Source organism: Diabrotica virgifera, chromosome 10, assembly GCF_917563875.1.
Source record: "Diabrotica virgifera virgifera chromosome 10, PGI_DIABVI_V3a".
Lineage (NCBI taxonomy): Eukaryota > Metazoa > Arthropoda > Insecta > Coleoptera > Chrysomelidae > Diabrotica > Diabrotica virgifera.
In genome coordinates, this window is record NC_065452.1 from 154,465,826 (window position 1) to 154,483,499 (window position 17,674).

At 31.9% G+C, this 17,674-nt stretch overlaps 1 protein-coding gene across 2 annotated transcripts in view; it reads left to right on the top strand.

Moving 5' to 3' along the window:
• The window catches only part of LOC114325436 (voltage-dependent calcium channel subunit alpha-2/delta-3), a 144,742-nt gene that overhangs the window by 57,507 nt on the left and 69,561 nt on the right, over nt 1–17,674 (top strand). The window contains exons 7-18 of one of the 2 annotated variants that reach the window (XM_028273509.2): nt 5,813–5,923; nt 7,002–7,194; nt 8,457–8,593; nt 10,330–10,410; nt 10,464–10,544; nt 10,601–10,675; nt 11,850–11,969; nt 12,021–12,092; nt 13,745–13,886; nt 13,947–13,992; nt 14,645–14,832; nt 16,404–16,488. In XM_028273509.2, coding sequence (XP_028129310.1) covers nt 5,813–5,923; nt 7,002–7,194; nt 8,457–8,593; nt 10,330–10,410; nt 10,464–10,544; nt 10,601–10,675; nt 11,850–11,969; nt 12,021–12,092; nt 13,745–13,886; nt 13,947–13,992; nt 14,645–14,832; nt 16,404–16,488 — 1,331 coding nt within the window. The remainder of the gene's footprint in view (nt 1–5,812; nt 5,924–7,001; nt 7,195–8,456; nt 8,594–10,329; nt 10,411–10,463; nt 10,545–10,600; nt 10,676–11,849; nt 11,970–12,020; nt 12,093–13,744; nt 13,887–13,946; nt 13,993–14,644; nt 14,833–16,403; nt 16,489–17,674) is intronic. The other variant, XM_050663520.1, reaches the window with a different exon arrangement.

Here is a 17,674-nt window from a genome sequence, read left to right on the forward strand (position 1 = left end):
AGTGTCTGTAAGCATTTTAATGAGTGATGTTAAATCTGGTGTATAATTTTTAACAATATTATAGAAATCATTAGCTCCGTGTGTCTTATTTAGTAAATCCCTAAATTCATCGTAATTTAAGACATATGATTTTGAATGTTTATTGATAAATCTTTTTGCAGCTTCTTCGGTTTCTATTGTTACTTTAGCTGCTGTGTGAATTTGATTTTGTGATTTCTGGTCTACTTGTATCTGCTGTTCTTGGGGTGAATCTTGAATGAATGTTATTATGCTTTTTTCGAGTTCAGAATTGGTGTCGCCTCTTATTTTTTTGGATGTAGGATTACTTTTATTGCGTTCTGTGTTAAATACATTGGATGCCTATATCTTCTGTTGGAGATGGGGTTTCTGATAAATATCTTTTGGTTGATGTTTCTGTTGTTGGAAGGTTAATATTTGACACCTCCATCGAATTTATTGAAAGAGGGGTACTTGGTGAATTATTTTTTTGGTGATCTGTTGTGGTAACCTGTGAAGTGATACTTTGAGGTGGATTAGAAGTTGAAGTAGTATTTGACATATCAGAATTGGTTAGGGAAGAGGTTTCTGATGAACATTGTGAGGCAAGATGGCCATGTTGTTTGCATTTGAAGCAGAGCGATTGGTCGCTGGACAAAAATATTTTGTAGCTAACATTATCATGATTAACCATGATAAAATCAGGTATGGTTATATTATTTAGGGGTTCTATGTATACTTGACGCCTAAAACTGAGTATGTGGCTATATTCAGGATTTGTAGCTCCAATTCTCAAACATGTTATTGGTGACATCAATTTCAAGCCCAGGTTCTGGAGAGGATTGCTCAACATTTCCTGTGGTATTGTTGGATGAACATTAGATAAGAGAAGACGTTCTGATGGAGTAACTAATTTACGTGCTAGAAGTACTTCATTATTTATTTTTAAGGATCTTGTTTTATTTAGAAAGTCATCAACTACAGCTTTGCTTGAAAGATAAATGCATACTCGGTTATTAGAGATTCTTGACGAATAAATAATCTTTTTTGGTTGAACGAGTGATCCTAGTTGCAATAGATAATCTTGCAATTTTGCGCCATTGATTGAACTGAAGATGATGGCTTCTTCTTTTAGTGGAGTTTTTGGACTATCTTGTTGAGATGCAATAGTAGAGTACATTGGATTGTTTTGAGAAGTGGTAGGAATTTCCATTGTTGATAAATTATTATTCATCATTTAATTTTACTTGAACGATTTATTTTAATTATTTTCATATTCAAGTACGACCCTGGTTTTAATTGTTGTTAATAAAAAACCAGTCCGGTGTTGTGTTGATATGAAGATTTTATTTGGATAAATTTCCAAAATAAATATATTATTACAATCTAATTAATGTTCTTCTACTCATATCTTTATTGAACAAGTATATCACTTTTGTTAATTTACTTGTGAAAATACTGGTATAAAATTGCGAATATATCGGAGCTGAAATTAAACACACTTTATGTTTCGGAATCAGGTCCGGTCTCATATACGAATTTTCCCGTAATTTTTAAAACATTTTTTTAAATATCTTTACTTACGAGGTAAATACATACTCTATTATTTTAACCCGGCCACTCATGATACGGCGGTGTCGTTCGACAAAATCATCGATGATATCAATTCTGTAGTACTGCAGCAGACAGGCCAGTCACACGATCAAAATTTTTGTTAATTAGTATCAGTATCGTGAGTGGCCGGCTTTATATTTTTGAGGCAAATAATACAATTTTGGGCTGTACTATGGTTTGTTTTTAAACTAAGAGGAGTAAACTAAAAAGAAAGATTCACATCCAAGAAAGTCACTAGAAATATCACCAAATACATCTTCTTTCTTGGTTGATTATGTCGGCCTTCGAAAATAATCCATAAATAAAAAACGAATAATATGCTTTATAAAGGTATATTTGTTAATATCCCTAAAAAGGTCTACATCACAGAACTAGTTTTCGATCGGATGACCGATCATCATCAGTACTTACCTAAAATGCATATAACCTGATAAGATAATGCAAAGTTTTTAAATATTGTTTTTTTTATTTGCACTATCTTATCAGGTTATACGCATTTTAGGTAAGCACTGATGATGATCGGTCATCCGATCGCAAACTAGTTCTGTGATGTAGCCCTTTTTAATTTTAACAAATTTACCTTTTATAAACGATTTTATTCGTTTTTGTAATATATATGGTATACAGCCAACTACAGGAAAACTTTTTCCTCGTGGATTTTTAATCCATAAATATTATATTATACTAATACGTCTCTAAAAAGCTTAAAAACAATTGTTTTTTATATAAAAGTAGACTAACAATCTAAGAATTAAAGGAATAACGCAGAAAACACAAAACATCGCTGATATAACTTAATTAACCTATGAAATGCCAGTAGTGTCACAAAATTTCATTGCATGATAGACCGATCAAATAAAATTACAATACATGTAAATCAAAATGTAATTCCGTACAGGTTGGAATAAATTTTTTATCAAAGTTTAGGTCCAAACAAAAGATATTTTCAAGAATGTATATGACTCATATGAGGGGATCATTGTTTAAATAATTAAAAATTGGTAATTTTTGCACAAAATTTACTTTTTCAACTGCTGCGGTAATTATTGTTTTTATTAAGGATTTTACTATTTTTTTTCTGCAAAGATGAAGAAACAGTCTTTTATATGAGACTTGCTAAATTAAATTTGACCCATAATTTATTTAAATATTTGTAAGTCAATATTGAAAAACAAATTTAAAAAAATATTATTTGCAATATAAATAAGCACTATAAAATATTTTTTTGCATAAAAAGTTGCGCTATAATATCACAATAAATTGACAAAAAAATTGGTTGATAAATATTGAGTAGTTTATGAGATATTTAATTTGTTTATAAAAAATTACAATTTTTTCAATTGCAAAAACGCGGTTGTTTCCTGTAGAGTATAGAAGTTTTTAAGGTCTCATTTGTTTAGCTTTTATGTATATTTTCGATAAATGTATTGACAAATCAAAATTTCAATTAATCACCCCTCCATAATGGCGTTTGAAAATTGGTATAATTTGTTTTTAACTTATTTTTTTAATAACATCGCCGGGATTAAAAATTTTTAAATTATTTTTCAATATTCGTATTCTAGATAATTTTTGACATATCCAAAAAGAAATAAAAATTTTCTAGAAGCATTTTTGGCCGAGATAGCTTTTCCCAGTTTAAGAATTCATAATTTGTTTATTTATCAATATTGACATTTAAAAGTACGTGAGTATATCTATTAACCTTAATACTTAACTTGTAGAATATTTAAAAAAATGATGATATTCATAGCACCTTAAATGAAAACTTTTTGTCTGAAAATTGGCGGAGGAATAGTTTCCAATATCTCCGTTAATATTGGGCCAATTTCAATATTTTATATTAATTTGGGGTAGCATATAAAAATAATAACATCTGCACGACCCTTTTTGCCATAAATAATCATTAACTAGTTATAAACAATTTTTTTTTCAAAAAAATTTTTTTGTCTAGTATTCTGATAAATAAAACTTGGCACCAAAGATAATCACAAAAAAAACATTAAAACAAATTTTTCTTTTGAAAATTTAACAAAATAGTAAAATTTCGTTAAAGAATCACAAAAACTTTGTTGTTTGTACAAATCATGGGCAAAATCTCGCAAAAATAATGTGAATACCTACAAAATTAAATATATAAAAATAATGGAGGACAACCTCTATATAAATATATTATGTATATAAGTTAATAAACATTAACAAATATATACACAATTCCTAGTGTATTATCTACCTGTTAAAAAGATTATAAAATTAATTGTAAAATACATATATATTTTAATACAAAGTACAAAGAATAAAGCATTTAACAAATTTTAATGCTAATTCAGTATTATTTTTTTTATAAAAATCTTTTGTGTCAACTTTTATTTATAACATCTAGAGAAAAAAATTTAAAAAAAATTGTTTATAACAAATTGACGAATATTTATTATATAAACTACCCTATTATTTATAGGGTTGATAGATGTACTCACGCACTTTAAAATGTTAATATTGATAAATAGACAAATTATGAATTTTTAAACTTGGAACAGCTATCTCGGCAAAAAATGGATCTAGAATTTTTTTTTCTTTTGTAAGTGTGTCCAAAACTACCAGGAACACGAATATCGAAAAATAATTTCAAAATTTTTAATCCCGGTGATGTTAGTAAAAAACAAGTTTTAAACAAATTACATCAATTTTCAAACGCCATTTTGAAGGGGTGTTTCATTAAAATTTTAGTTTATCAATACAATTGTCGAAAATACACATAAAAGCAAACAAAATGAGACCTTTAAAACTTGTACACTCTATCGGCAACAACCGCGTTTTTGCAATTGAAAAAATGGTAATTTTTTATAAACAAATTAAATATCTCATAAACTACTCAATATTTATCAACCAATTTTTTTGTCAATTTATAGTGATATTATAGCGCAACTTTTTCTGCAAAACAAAATATTTTATACTGCTTATTTATATTGCAAATAATATTTTTTTGGAAATTTGTTTTTCAATTTTGATTTAGAATTATTTAAATAAATTAAGGGTCAAATTTAATTTAGTAAGTCTCATATAAAACACTGTTTCTTCATCTTTGCAGAAAAAAATTGTAAAATTCTTAATAAAAACAAGCATTGCCGCAGCAGTTAAAAAAGTAAATTTTTTGCAAAAATTACCAATTTTCAATTATTTAAACAATGATCCCCTCATATTAATCATATACTTTCTTGAAAATATCTTTTGTTCTGACCTGAACTTTAATAAAAAATTTATTCCAACCTGTACGGAATTACATTTTGGTTTTATTTTATTTTATTGGGTATGAGTAAACTTGCTGCGGTTGGACCAATTACAAACAAGCATTACGGCGCGTTAAGTTTGAATTACTCCTCCTGGTTTAAAAACAGACTATAGGTTCGCACTGCTATTACATATTTTGGTCATATTCTTTATTCCCTCTACCGATAGAAATACAACTAATTTTTCTTTGGTTGGAAAATTAGATATTGTTTATTTGGAAACCACTGTTCAATACTATGTTGATGTATTTATTGTTCGCTTAATTAGACATTGCGTAGTCCCTGTAGTCAGAAACTCCTTCAAATATTACTTATCGTATTTTTTTATATCATGGGGAATTGTGTTAAAAATTTAATTTATATTTAAAAACTGCTCCTTTGTGATTTTATTACAATAATATACAGTGGTAAGGATTTCTGCTTAATCATTTAATACGTACTATGGCTTTTTAGGATCCTAGGTTAATATTAGAAAATTTTAATATTGTTATTAGATTTTACCAAAATGTACTTATGTAGATGTACAGAATATGAAATAAGCAACTTTCCTTATTTTATTGGAATCAATTAATCTAAGAACAATACAAGTCCAAAATAATAAATTTTCAGATATCAAAAAAACTAATAGATTAATAATCGTTGAAGTTACATTCTTGGCTCTCACAGAACTATCGTACTACTTTAGGTGCAAACTTTTAGCAAACAATGTTGTTATACCTAAAGCCTTAATGTTTAAATTGTAAACATTTTAAATATCTATATCACTTTAAAATATAATTTTTTGGACTTATGTTGTTCTTTTACTCTCCGATTATGTTTAAACTTTTTTCTGATTTAATCAAATGTTATAGTTTATTAGAAATTTTATTCTTAGTTTTCTTATTAAATTGCACCTTAACTCCATTTTCTTTTAGGCAAATGACAAAAATATTAAATATTTGAAAGACTCTTTAGGGACCTTAAAACCCGAAAATATAGCTAATTTTACATCTGCATTAGTCACTGCTTTTGAAATTCTTCAGAAGGTAAGTTCTGTTCTACTAATAAAAATATTATAACCAAAAAATCTTGATAAGAACATTAGTGAGAGTGAGATCACCATAACTAATCTGAAAATAACGCGTTTTTGTGATATACGACAGATCCAACCAAATATGAGTTTAAAAAGCGTATTATTTCTTCTTGTCATATTGTATCTTTTTCAGTGAGGTCTATTTTCTTTATTGCTATTTTATTTTTTCTTTCTACTGTAATCTATAGTATGTCCTCTTTTCCTCCTTTTATTCTGCAGCTTCTTAGTATGACACCATTATCTCTGAGCCATAAAGTGAGCAGTTTTCCACTATTTCTTTTAAACATCTGGTGTCTTATTTGTAATATCGTCGCTGTACACAATCAAATGTAATTGTTGTGTTATTGCCTTTCCGTTCTTTATTTTATTTATTATATCCGTTTCATCTGATTCTGTATTTGATAAAGTTACCTTCAGGTACTTATATTCATTTGTTTATTTAATTGGAAAGTTATTCATCTCCACGTCTTCTGTGGTGTTTCCAATGACCATGTATTGCGTTGTATCATAATTAATTTTCAAGCCCCAGCTTTCAAATTTTTGTCGCAATTTTTTTATCATGTAAACGATGTGTCTTTGTCTTCTGCTAAAATTATTTGATCATCAGTAAGAAAAGAGCTATGAATATAGTTGTCGTCAATTTTTACTCCCATCTATCAATTATGTCTTGTTTCAGTTTATTGGTGTTTTATCTATATAAAGTTTAAATAAGATTACGGCATTTATGTAGGTGGTATCTATTACGTGATTTTTAATTGTTTTCTATAGGTTGATGCCTGGGACAATATCATAGACCTCTACGTTTCTTTACTTTTTGTATTGAACAACTTCCTTGGTCTCTGTCATGTATTATCTCTGTTATTTCTACTGATGGTCTATTATTCGTTTAACGAGCTGTCAAATATTTTTTCTACCGCTTTCTGACATTATGTTGGAAACTACACATACTCTATATAGTTCTAGATATACCTACTAAGTTCAATCAAAACTTTGAGTTTAGTATTCTATTTAATGACATACAATTTTTGTAGTATAACAGGTCAGGTCAGGGATGCCAATGTAACCAAGCTATAATGTTAATAACTGACGGCCCTCCATCTACGTACAAAGAAATTTTCAAAATGTACAACTTTCCACATAGTCCAGTTAGGGTGTTCACGTATCTGATTGGCAAAGACTCGAGCAGTGCAAGCCAAGTCCATTGGATGGCGTGTGCGCATAAAGGTGAGTATTATTTTTTAATTTCTTTGGATGAATTGATAATAATAAAAAACGGAAACTGAAAAGATCTTTATGGCATTTTTTGCCGGTGAGATAGTGTGGAACGGGTTCCGGAGCCAATTACATATCTAACCCTCAACCTATAAAATATCATCCAACATTATTTACAGTACAATAAACCTTTCTGTACAAAATTGAAAATTAATTTAGAAAAATTATAAAATCCTCTTTTCTGATATCAAAATGAGCATCAGATCTTTATAGATTTTAAAGAGGCGCAGGCTTAGGATCAAATCAATCTTCCAACACTATGGAAGGCAATGATCGAGCTGGGCTTACCCAAGCAACTAGCTGTAACGCAAACGTATGTAGCTCCTTTACAAAAGTTAGAATAGGGTGAAAATATCAAATGCTTTCTGCGTAAATTCTGAACTGAGACAGGGAGATCCATTGCCCCCATTGTTGTTTAACCTGTCCTTCGATTATGTCATGCCAAAAATTTATCCAAAAATCAAACCAGCCATAGCTGCTCGGGGACCAAAAATTGTACTCTCCTTTGTCGATGACATAGACGCAGTAGCACAATCAACGTTATAAGTTAAGGATATTTTCTAGATATTTGAAGAAGCTGCATTAAACATCGGTCTGAAAATAAATGAAGACAAAACAAATTACATGGCCCTTTCAAAAAAAAAAAAAAAAAAAAAAATGACGGCAAATAAGGCAAAATATGACGATATAACGATTATAAATTCAAAGTGGTTCAAGAGTTTAAATATCTGAGAGCAACAATCACCAATGACGACAAAATATAACTAGAATAATTGCAGGAAACATATCTTTCTTTCCAATGGAACATCTAATGAAGTCAAAACTTCTCTCACCAGGTGCAAAAATCCAGATATATAAGACCATACCTAATACGACTAGAAGTCGCGTATGGAAGGAGAAAATGGGAGTAACACAATGGGAAATAGTGGCACAGGACCTACAAACATGGAAGGCAATAGTAAACGGCAAATACTCAAGAACAAGTTGTAACGCCTTTGATGATGATGATAACGTTTTCTGATATAAGAACAACTTTAAAAAAATGATATGGATTAATTACTCTTTCTTCTAATATTATTTAACCACCGTCCCTTACAAGGAACTAAAAAACCTGGAATATCTCCAGGGATAGATATATAATGATATAAATACCATTTTATTCAATTGACTCTTGGTTATTATAATTATTTACTATGTATTTTATTTATTTTTAGGATATTATACACGGATACAAATGTATGACGAGATACGGGAAAAGGTGCTACATTACATTGAGGTAATGGCTAGGCCAATGGTGATGTATCAAAATGATCATCCCATATACTGGACTCCTGCATACGTTGGAGGAAGGGTAAGTATTACCATATTAAATTTTGTACAAGTGATGCTACTAGTGAATAGCTACTAATACTAGTAAATGTTATTCACATTATTCAACAGTCTAATCTTAAGGTATTTCACTTCCATTACTTGTTAAATGCACCATCGAGTCATAATCTACATTTGGTTGGTTCTTTACTGATTAAAGCAGTAATTTTGTTTTACGCATATCCCACACAACTAGAGATTAAAAAACAAATTCTTTTTTCAATTTTGCAGAAACATCTTTTGTTGAAAACAAGAATGAACATAATAATTATTTATGTATATACAGGGTGTCCCAGACTAATTTATCCAGGCTATATCTCTTAAACGAATAGAGATTTTCGAATGGGACAATAACTGATATATTCCATTTGTAATACACTTTAATATGGCGTATAAAAAATCATCCCTAAAATATTCATCCCGTAGGTACAACCGCTAACTTTAATTTTTAATAACTATATATACCATAATTAACAGAAATTAAAAATAAACTGATATTTTCTTAATAATTTACAAACCGATTTTATTTTTAAAAATCTGGTAAATAGACGATAGAAGACCACATCCGAAACTCTAAAAAATATACAGGGTGCTATTAAAGAAATTAAAGTTAGGGGTTGTAACTAAGGGATGAATATTTAGGGGATGATTTTTTTCTAAGCCATATTAAAGTGTATTACAAATGGAATATATCAGTTTTTGTCCCATTCGAAAATCTCTATTCGTTTAAGAGACATAGCCTGGATAAATTAGTCTGGGACACCCTGTATACTAATATATTAGCACTTCGAGCCAAGAAGGCTCATGGCTTGGTCTACAATCTCCCTCTATTCCTGTTTGTTTTTCTTCCCAACTGCTTAAATTGGGATACTTTATGTCACCATTAACTTCATGACTCCATCTGGTCCTAGGCCTTTTCTTTCTTTTTTTACCACCTATTCTAGTGCTTAACGAAATTCTTGGCATTCTAACTTGGATCATACTTTGGCCATGTCCTAACCCTCTAAGTCTTTGTGCTTGTATTTGTGCTGTAATTATATTACGCGCCTTATATAACTCTTCTAACCCTTTGTTGGTTCTTCCTGTCAACTGCTTGTTTATCATGTTTCTCCCAAATATCATTCGAAGTATTTTTCTTTCCCATACTTGTAACATTGATCCCTCAGTTTTTGTCATAGTCCAGGTTTCTGAGGCATACGTAACTGTTGGTCTTATTGCAGTTTTAAAACTTTCTTAATTTAGTTGCTTTGGATATATTTGTGCTTCTGAGTATTCTATTCTCGGTGCATACGATTTCCTGACATACAAGTCATACATTATACGTCTTTTGTGTATTTGCTCACGGATACTTGGTTTACTGGAAAATATCTTCTTCTTTTAGTGCCTATTCGTTTCGAATATTGGCGATCATTCTGGCTATAATTATTTTATTAACTGATGCTTTAAATAGATTAGTTGTTGTTGTAGAGAACCATTTTCTCAGGTTCTTTAACCATGATATTCTTCTTCTCCCAATTCCGCGCTTTCCGAATACTTTACCTTGTGGAATATTTCCTAATACTGGAAAATATAGTCACTAAATATTCAAATCCTTCTTCTCGAGCTAGTTTTTCTAGTTATTCCATTGCCTTTTTTAATTCATTCTTGCTTCTGGACAACTATATCATCCGCGAATGACAAACGTTAATAATGATTTGACAACGAATATTATTGTTTCAGGCTGACAGCTTCTCTGATGATAAACGTGGCCAACTCATGACAACCGTTTCGACTCCAGTTTTTGATCGCCGGAATCATTCTGTAATTATTGATTAATTTATTATGAAATACAAGAATTGAATATTTTTTTTTAGGTTCGAGTTGCCAATGTTTTAGGTGTTGTAGGAACAGATGTATCTATTGATCAAATCAAGAAGTTAGTTCCATCATACAAAGTAAGATTTTCCTAATAAAATAAAGGCATTTTGTGATTATTTCAAATTTGTTTTAGCTTGGGGTCAATGGTTATTCTTTTATTGTAAACAATAATGGTCACGTTCTTTATCATCCGGATTTAAGGCCGTTGGTAAGTGGAAAATGGTGAATTTGATAAAAAAATTATGAAATTTGAATGAAATAAAATGATTCAATGTATCAGTACTTAACATGTTTTTGCCTTAAATGTTTTAACACAACGATGCAAAGTCATGAATGTAGATGTATAGGTATGCATGTTTTATTGATTACCTAAAAGCATTTGGTTGCCTTAACCATCAAAAGATGCTCTAAATTCTGCGAACAACTGGAATTGACGAAAAAGGCTTGCGAATTATCTCAGAACTATATTGGCACCAAACGGCAACAATTGAAATAGAGCACACAACATCCGAAGATATTCGAATCTGAAGAGGAGTGGGACAGGGTTGCCTCTTATCACCGCTATTTAATATGTATTCGGAGTCTATGTATATTCAGAAAAGAAGCATTGTAGGAGGTCCAAGGTGGAATCAAGATTAACGGGACCAGCATAGACAACATCAGGTACGCTGATGATACCGTCATAATCGCAAGCAACGTACAAGAACTACAAAATATAATAAATGCTGTAATTGGTCATAGCGAAATGTTCGGTTTACATCTAAACGTTTCCAAACATTTTCAAAGATACAAGTAAACGTACATTTATGTGCCAAGAACCAAATAATAGAGCAGGTAATTTCCATAAAATATTTGGGAACAAATGTCAATATCCAATAACGACAGGGAAGAAATTAAAAGAAGAATATTTGTTTTCCAATTAATGTTATGACTATGACTGCTTAGGGCATAAAAAGGCCTACCAGACAAATTAAACTAAACATAATATGTAGTACACTAATAAGGCCAGTGTTAACATATAACATACTGACTAACTAGAGAAAGAATAAAACTTAGATACCTGGACAACTAGGATCTGTCCAGACATTAAATGACATAAAATCTATAGCAGTCAAAGAGTGGAGAAAAGTTACCAGAGACAGAGGCAGTCCTAAAGAAGACTTAGGCTTATAATGAGCTGTTGCGCCATTGAAGATGATGATGATGATCCTACTTGCTTTCCTCAATTAATGCATTTTCCACTTCCTGTGGTCAGACAGTGGGAGCTAATATTCCGCTAAATCGCAATATAATCAATTTTTGTTTAATTTTCCAATTTATCTTATGTGTAGCTTTAGTTCTTATGTATAAAAATATATAGGTATTATAGGAACTTTTTTCAGGAGAATAACGACCTATATGAGGACACATTGGAACCAAAGTACATATCAGCTGATTTAACAGAAGTGGAGTTGGTTGAAAATGAAAACGGTCCTCGAGAAAACCATACTCTTCTTCTAGATGTAAGGAATTTATTAGGTTTTTTATGTTATCATTAATACCTTTTCTTGTAGTTGAGGCACGATATGATTGACCAGAAAGAGGGTGAGACTGAAATCGGAGTCAAAGTGCATTACGATAGTATGGTAAGAAGGCCTTTATTAAACTTTTTTACTTTTCTAATGAATATTTTGTAGATAAGGAATATATACGTTTAATATATTTTTTCTTTAGTATCGTCTTACTGACAATAATTATCTTCCAACCACTTTGGAAATTTGGAATTTTTAGAGATTGGTAGCATTCCCTTAGATGCCTATCAATCACCCTTCTCTTTTTCTTCTTGTCTCGGGCAATACACTATTTACCTCTGACACTTGCTAGTGAAACACATTACTCTAACATTAATTTATACCAAAAAGTCCTGTACTTTTATAGCGATTTTAAGGATTTATCCTGGCTAAAGAAGTCAGATCAACAAAAGACAGGTTTCAATCTCACTGCCTGGTATACTCATTTAGCTCCCATCCCTAAAAAACAGAGGAGCAGACACCACATTCATATCCCCACTTTTTGTCTCTAGGACAAATTACAAGCTATCCCAAAACATGTGCTGGTGTTTGGGCATCTAATCCTCCTCATTACGGACTTGGGCCGAAACCAGCCTGTATCAAGACATCCGATTCGTATGTAGTCATTCCCAAGTACTTTACGTACTTTCTGGAAAAATTTCCGTACCACCACACACGAGTATCACGCTCTAAGGCACTAAGCATATATCCTTCATATCGAAAGTCATGGAGTTCCATCAATAAGTTGTATTAGAGCGACTTTGATTCTATTGTATTGACTTCTCGGACATTATCTTGTCCAGGTACCTAGTTCTTTAAAATTATAAATGTCTTGATAATCATTTGAGCATTTTTATAGCTCTATATATTCATTTGGGAGGAACTTAGAGGCTTGTTCTTTTTTGTAAGTTCTTGGTTGGAAGTCTTTCTGGTAGAGGCAATCCATGCTCTCTTATGTTCCTAAGATGCCTTTTTGGAGCTCCAAATAAGTATTGAAGACAGTAGACTTCTTCTACTGTTGGTTTCTGACCCGGTGGCTATTGGTAGGTACTTGTTTCTTGGGCTGCTTGGCATCCCTTTTCGAACTAGTTTTGTTAGTTTGAATCCTTCTGAAACATAAACCCTTTTTAATTTAACATTTCCCGCAAATTATTGCCATATTCTCCTTGTATCCTTTTATCTTTTTCAACAAGTACTTGGCTAACAACAAGTATTTGGTCGGTCACGACGGCTCAGTTGAAAGAGGCGCAGTCTATCGACAAGTTTAGTGGATTTGCGATCGACGGTTCGAGCCTCAGCCAGGTCATGAAATTAATAAAAAGCCAACGTCAGTAGTATAAAATTCAATAGAATCTACGACTTGGTCTGGAATAACTGGCGTCTCATCGGCCTATGGAGGAGTGGTACGGCAAGGGATAAGGGCTTGCGGCTTGGTGATACTCCTCCATAGATCCCTACCGAAGGGCGTTGACGCCTAAGAACGCTGTATATATACTTGGCTAACATTGTAATTAGAGAATAAGTTTACAAGTTTATTTTATCTATTATCACATCTTGGTCACTTTTGAAGATATTCTTGCGAATATCAAGCTTGTAGACAATTTCTGCGTACTTGTGGATATGTCAAGACTAAAGTTTTCCTACGTTTAATACACTCTTGGTAAATCTAAAGTTTTCTTTATTTGTATTTCGTTCCTTACAAATAATTATTGTTCTTCTTTTTACAGCGACGCGTAACTACTAGAAGGAATAAATATTTTTACAATCCCATAGAGGGAACACCATTTTCATTAGGTCTGGCTATTCCAGAAGGCTACGGCATGTATGAGCTCTTAGCTGAGCAGGAGATAAAACATAGTCAAAAGAATGGTATGGTAGTAACCATTTTTTTTTTTTGGAAAATATCTGCAGTAATTCATTTTGTTTCAGTGAGTGACTATTTTAAGGGTGAAAACTGGAGAGTACATCCTGACTGGTAAGTTCAAAAAATAATATATAACATAGTTTGTGTTAAATCATAGTTTTTAGTCTGGAAGCAGTATTTCTTAAGTTTAGTAAATTTGTAAGCAGCATCTGTTACAAATAAGCTTTTGTCACCTGCCATTTGTCACTCCCAGCTCTCGTATATTCGTACCAGTTTCTCTTTTAAACAAAATATATTTTGCAAGTATGAAATATATTTATACTAAGGATTTCCACAGTTTTCAGTGTATTGCTTTACTGAACCGTTCTATCCAGTTTTTTCTGTTTTGTCAGTTTCCTTCCTGCAGATTTCTTTTTTCCATTGCTTCATCCACTTCATCTCTGAAAAATCTACGAGGTTTGCTTCTCTTCCTTCTTCCTATCGGGCTCCACTCTGTTATTCTATTTATCAAACGATTTTGGTCTGTTCTTCTGACCTGTCCCCGTACCAAGTTAATCTCTTCTGTTCGATGTAGTCTATTATATCTGAGTTCATTCCCATTATTTTCTTAATCTCGATGTTATTTTTTCTATCCTTTCTTGTTTTACTCTGGAGCTTTTCCTTAGGAATTCCATCTCCGTTGCTCCTAATTTGTTTTTGGTTTTCTTATTTATTGTCCAATTTTTACAACCATAAGTATCAAAACTAACAGGTATATTTTTAGGGTATATTGTGAATACACCAGTGGTACTTCAGGAGAGCAGTGGTTTAAAACCGCCGAAGAGCGTGTGCTACACTTTCTCTTGAGGAGCCGAAGGCCAGGATGGAAATGGATGTCTCTCAGACCCAGGTCACCCTTACAAAGAGAGCACCATCATGCCTCTACAAAGCAAGACAAGGACGCCTATTACTGTAAGTGATATTTATTTTAAGTTTGATATTTGTATCGAGCGGTTCGCGCGAGTACAATTTCGCTGCGAGTCGATCTTGCGCTTTAGAGCGCGCTATTTAAATATCGATATCTTGTTTAAATATAAATTTACGGACATGTTCCCTATCTCAAAACTTTCCTTTTAAGTTCTTTTATCATTACTATTAATTCAAATATAAATCAAAAATGAATAACCATTTTCAATTTCATTTTTGACCATTTTTGTTACATTTACTCTGTGTGGAGTATGAAGGGAACCAGTCTCGTTGGAACTTTACCGCGCTGAGCAGATGTGACGTGAATTGTAAATTGTAGAATTCCCTCATCTTCCTTAGTCTTAGCATCCGTATGGCTTGCAAATTGTAGAAGCCTCGGAGGTGTAACCAGAGAAGGTTCCCATTGTTTTCATTCTGGTGGGATATGTTATATGCCATTAGAGTGAAAACTTAGTCTTTTTCAAATATAAATGTTTATTGCTCAAATTTGTATAAACTCTTATAAACAAATTAGGTTATTTTTTTTAATTACAACTTCAAACGGGTATAACTTTAATGTAAATAAATATAAAGTAACTTAACCAATTTTGTTTGAAAGCCTACAAATTAAGCTTTAAAGCTCATTTGCATGCGTAGAAGCCAAGTTACGATAAAAACAGTTTCGCAAATGTTCATTTTGCAACCATGTTGCACTAATATTACAATATCTCGAGTTCTAATTATTGGATTAAAGTATAGTAAACGCCATTTTCTTTGTTTTTTTTTCAAGGAACAAATTTTATATGAAAAATTTGTATCTTTATTAATTTACGAGCTAGAGCCTTATAAACTTATAACACTTGTTGGACCACTCGAATCGAAATCCACCCTCGAAATTCGTAATAAGTAGCCAAAAATACATAAAAAAATTGGGTTAGGCCTATTAGAATTGGAAAGGCCTGGGTGACCTAGCGAGTCCCTGTACTAATTTGCCCAAATTTGATTGTCTTAGTAAATTTTTCAAATAAATGCTAAAAAGACTTCTTCCTGCTTCCTTAATTGTCTCGCGCCTGTTCCATTTTCGGATGCCTCCTCATCAGATACCCAAGATACCCGGGTTGTCACTCCATCTCTTCCTTAGCCTTCCTATACCCATTCGACCGTTTGGTGATCTGTTTCGTACTGTCGTTACCAGTCTTCCTTCTCCAATTCTGCTTATATGGCTATGCAATTCTTTTTTCTTTTCAGTGTCCAATCATTTGTGTTCTTTACATTATAGCTTTGCCTGAGGTTTGTGCTACGTTGTCTGTCCCATAATGATTTTCCTGTGATGTCTCGGACTATTTAGTCTAAAAAAACGACGGTAAAAAATCAATAAGCTTGTCAATGATGTTGAGCCTCTCCTAGCCGATTCCTCCCAGTGATAAAAATCTTTTAAATATTTGGGAAAGTAGAACTAATATTTCTATGTCGTTTTAAATATGTTTCTCTCATTTCCTACCATTGTAATTGCATACCCACTTTAAATTCTTTCCACTTCCTATACAGTATATACCTAATATCTAACGTTGTTGCAGGTGACAAAACATTAATACAGTCTCTCGTTTTGGATGCTATGGTAACAGAAGGTTTAGAAAAACATCCTATTAGGTCTGACAAACAGTAAGTGTCGTATTTTTATAAATTTTATTATGCATGCTATGAAATTATTTAATTATTTTAATTTCTGCACCTTTTCAATAATTTAACTAATTAATTCTTTGCACATTAGCCCTATTGGCAACCTAATGGTACAATGGTATGGTACAAGGTAAAGACTTTTTCTTGAGACAGAACTGTATTTTCTTAGATGTGATTTAGATACCTAGAATCAGAGTTTGTTTAGACCCTGCGATTGTGGTGTTTTAATGTTTCTTATTTTGGAAAGATAAACATTCTGAAGTTTTTAGATTTGATAATATTTTAGCCTTTCCAAAATAGTCACCCTAAAAAGTGTGTGTTCTCCTTTTTTATTGTTTGAAAACAAATTATTTTAGAACATACAGACACAATTATAAACAATATTTATTTTGGTTTTTAACAATTAATAAATAAGTATTTAACAGCATCCACTACTTCACTTTTACCCATATTTCCAGTATCTGTTCCTATTTACCAGCTATCTCGCCTTCCCTATCCCTCATGATTAATAATTCTAGGCTAAAATGACGGTACGACAGTATGCCCAATCCACAAAAAGGGACAAACTCACCTACAAAAACTTTAGAAGCATATCCTTAATATATGTGAGCTACAAGGTGTTTACGTGGATCATAAACAGGAGATTAAGTCACTTAGTAGAATACCAGGTCGAAAGCTGGACACTAAAAGTAGACAATATAGAGAAATTGGAAGCCTTTGAGATGTGGTGCTATAGAAGGATTTTGAAAATACCATGGATCCAACGAGTTACAAATGCAGAAGTGTTAAGAAGGCTGCAAAAGGATTGCGAGGTGATAAATAACACCAAAAAAAGAAAGCATAGTAGTAAAGTATAGACCAGGACGGTCTCCTATTGACCAGATATTCAACGTAAAACAAATACCAGCTAAAGCCTGGGAGCACGACTTAGATATCTACCAAATCCTTGTAAATTATGAACAAGTCTATGATAATATAAACATAGATAAAATATACTTAGGTAATTATGCAAGAATTTGGTATACCAAGGAAATTGGTAAAATTTGTTCAAGCCACCATGACTCACACAGTGGCGCGAGCTCAAAATAAATTGATAGATCCCTTCCAGATAACTTAAAGCGTCAAATGGGTAGATGGGCTGGCTCCGACTCTGTTTAATGTATGTATG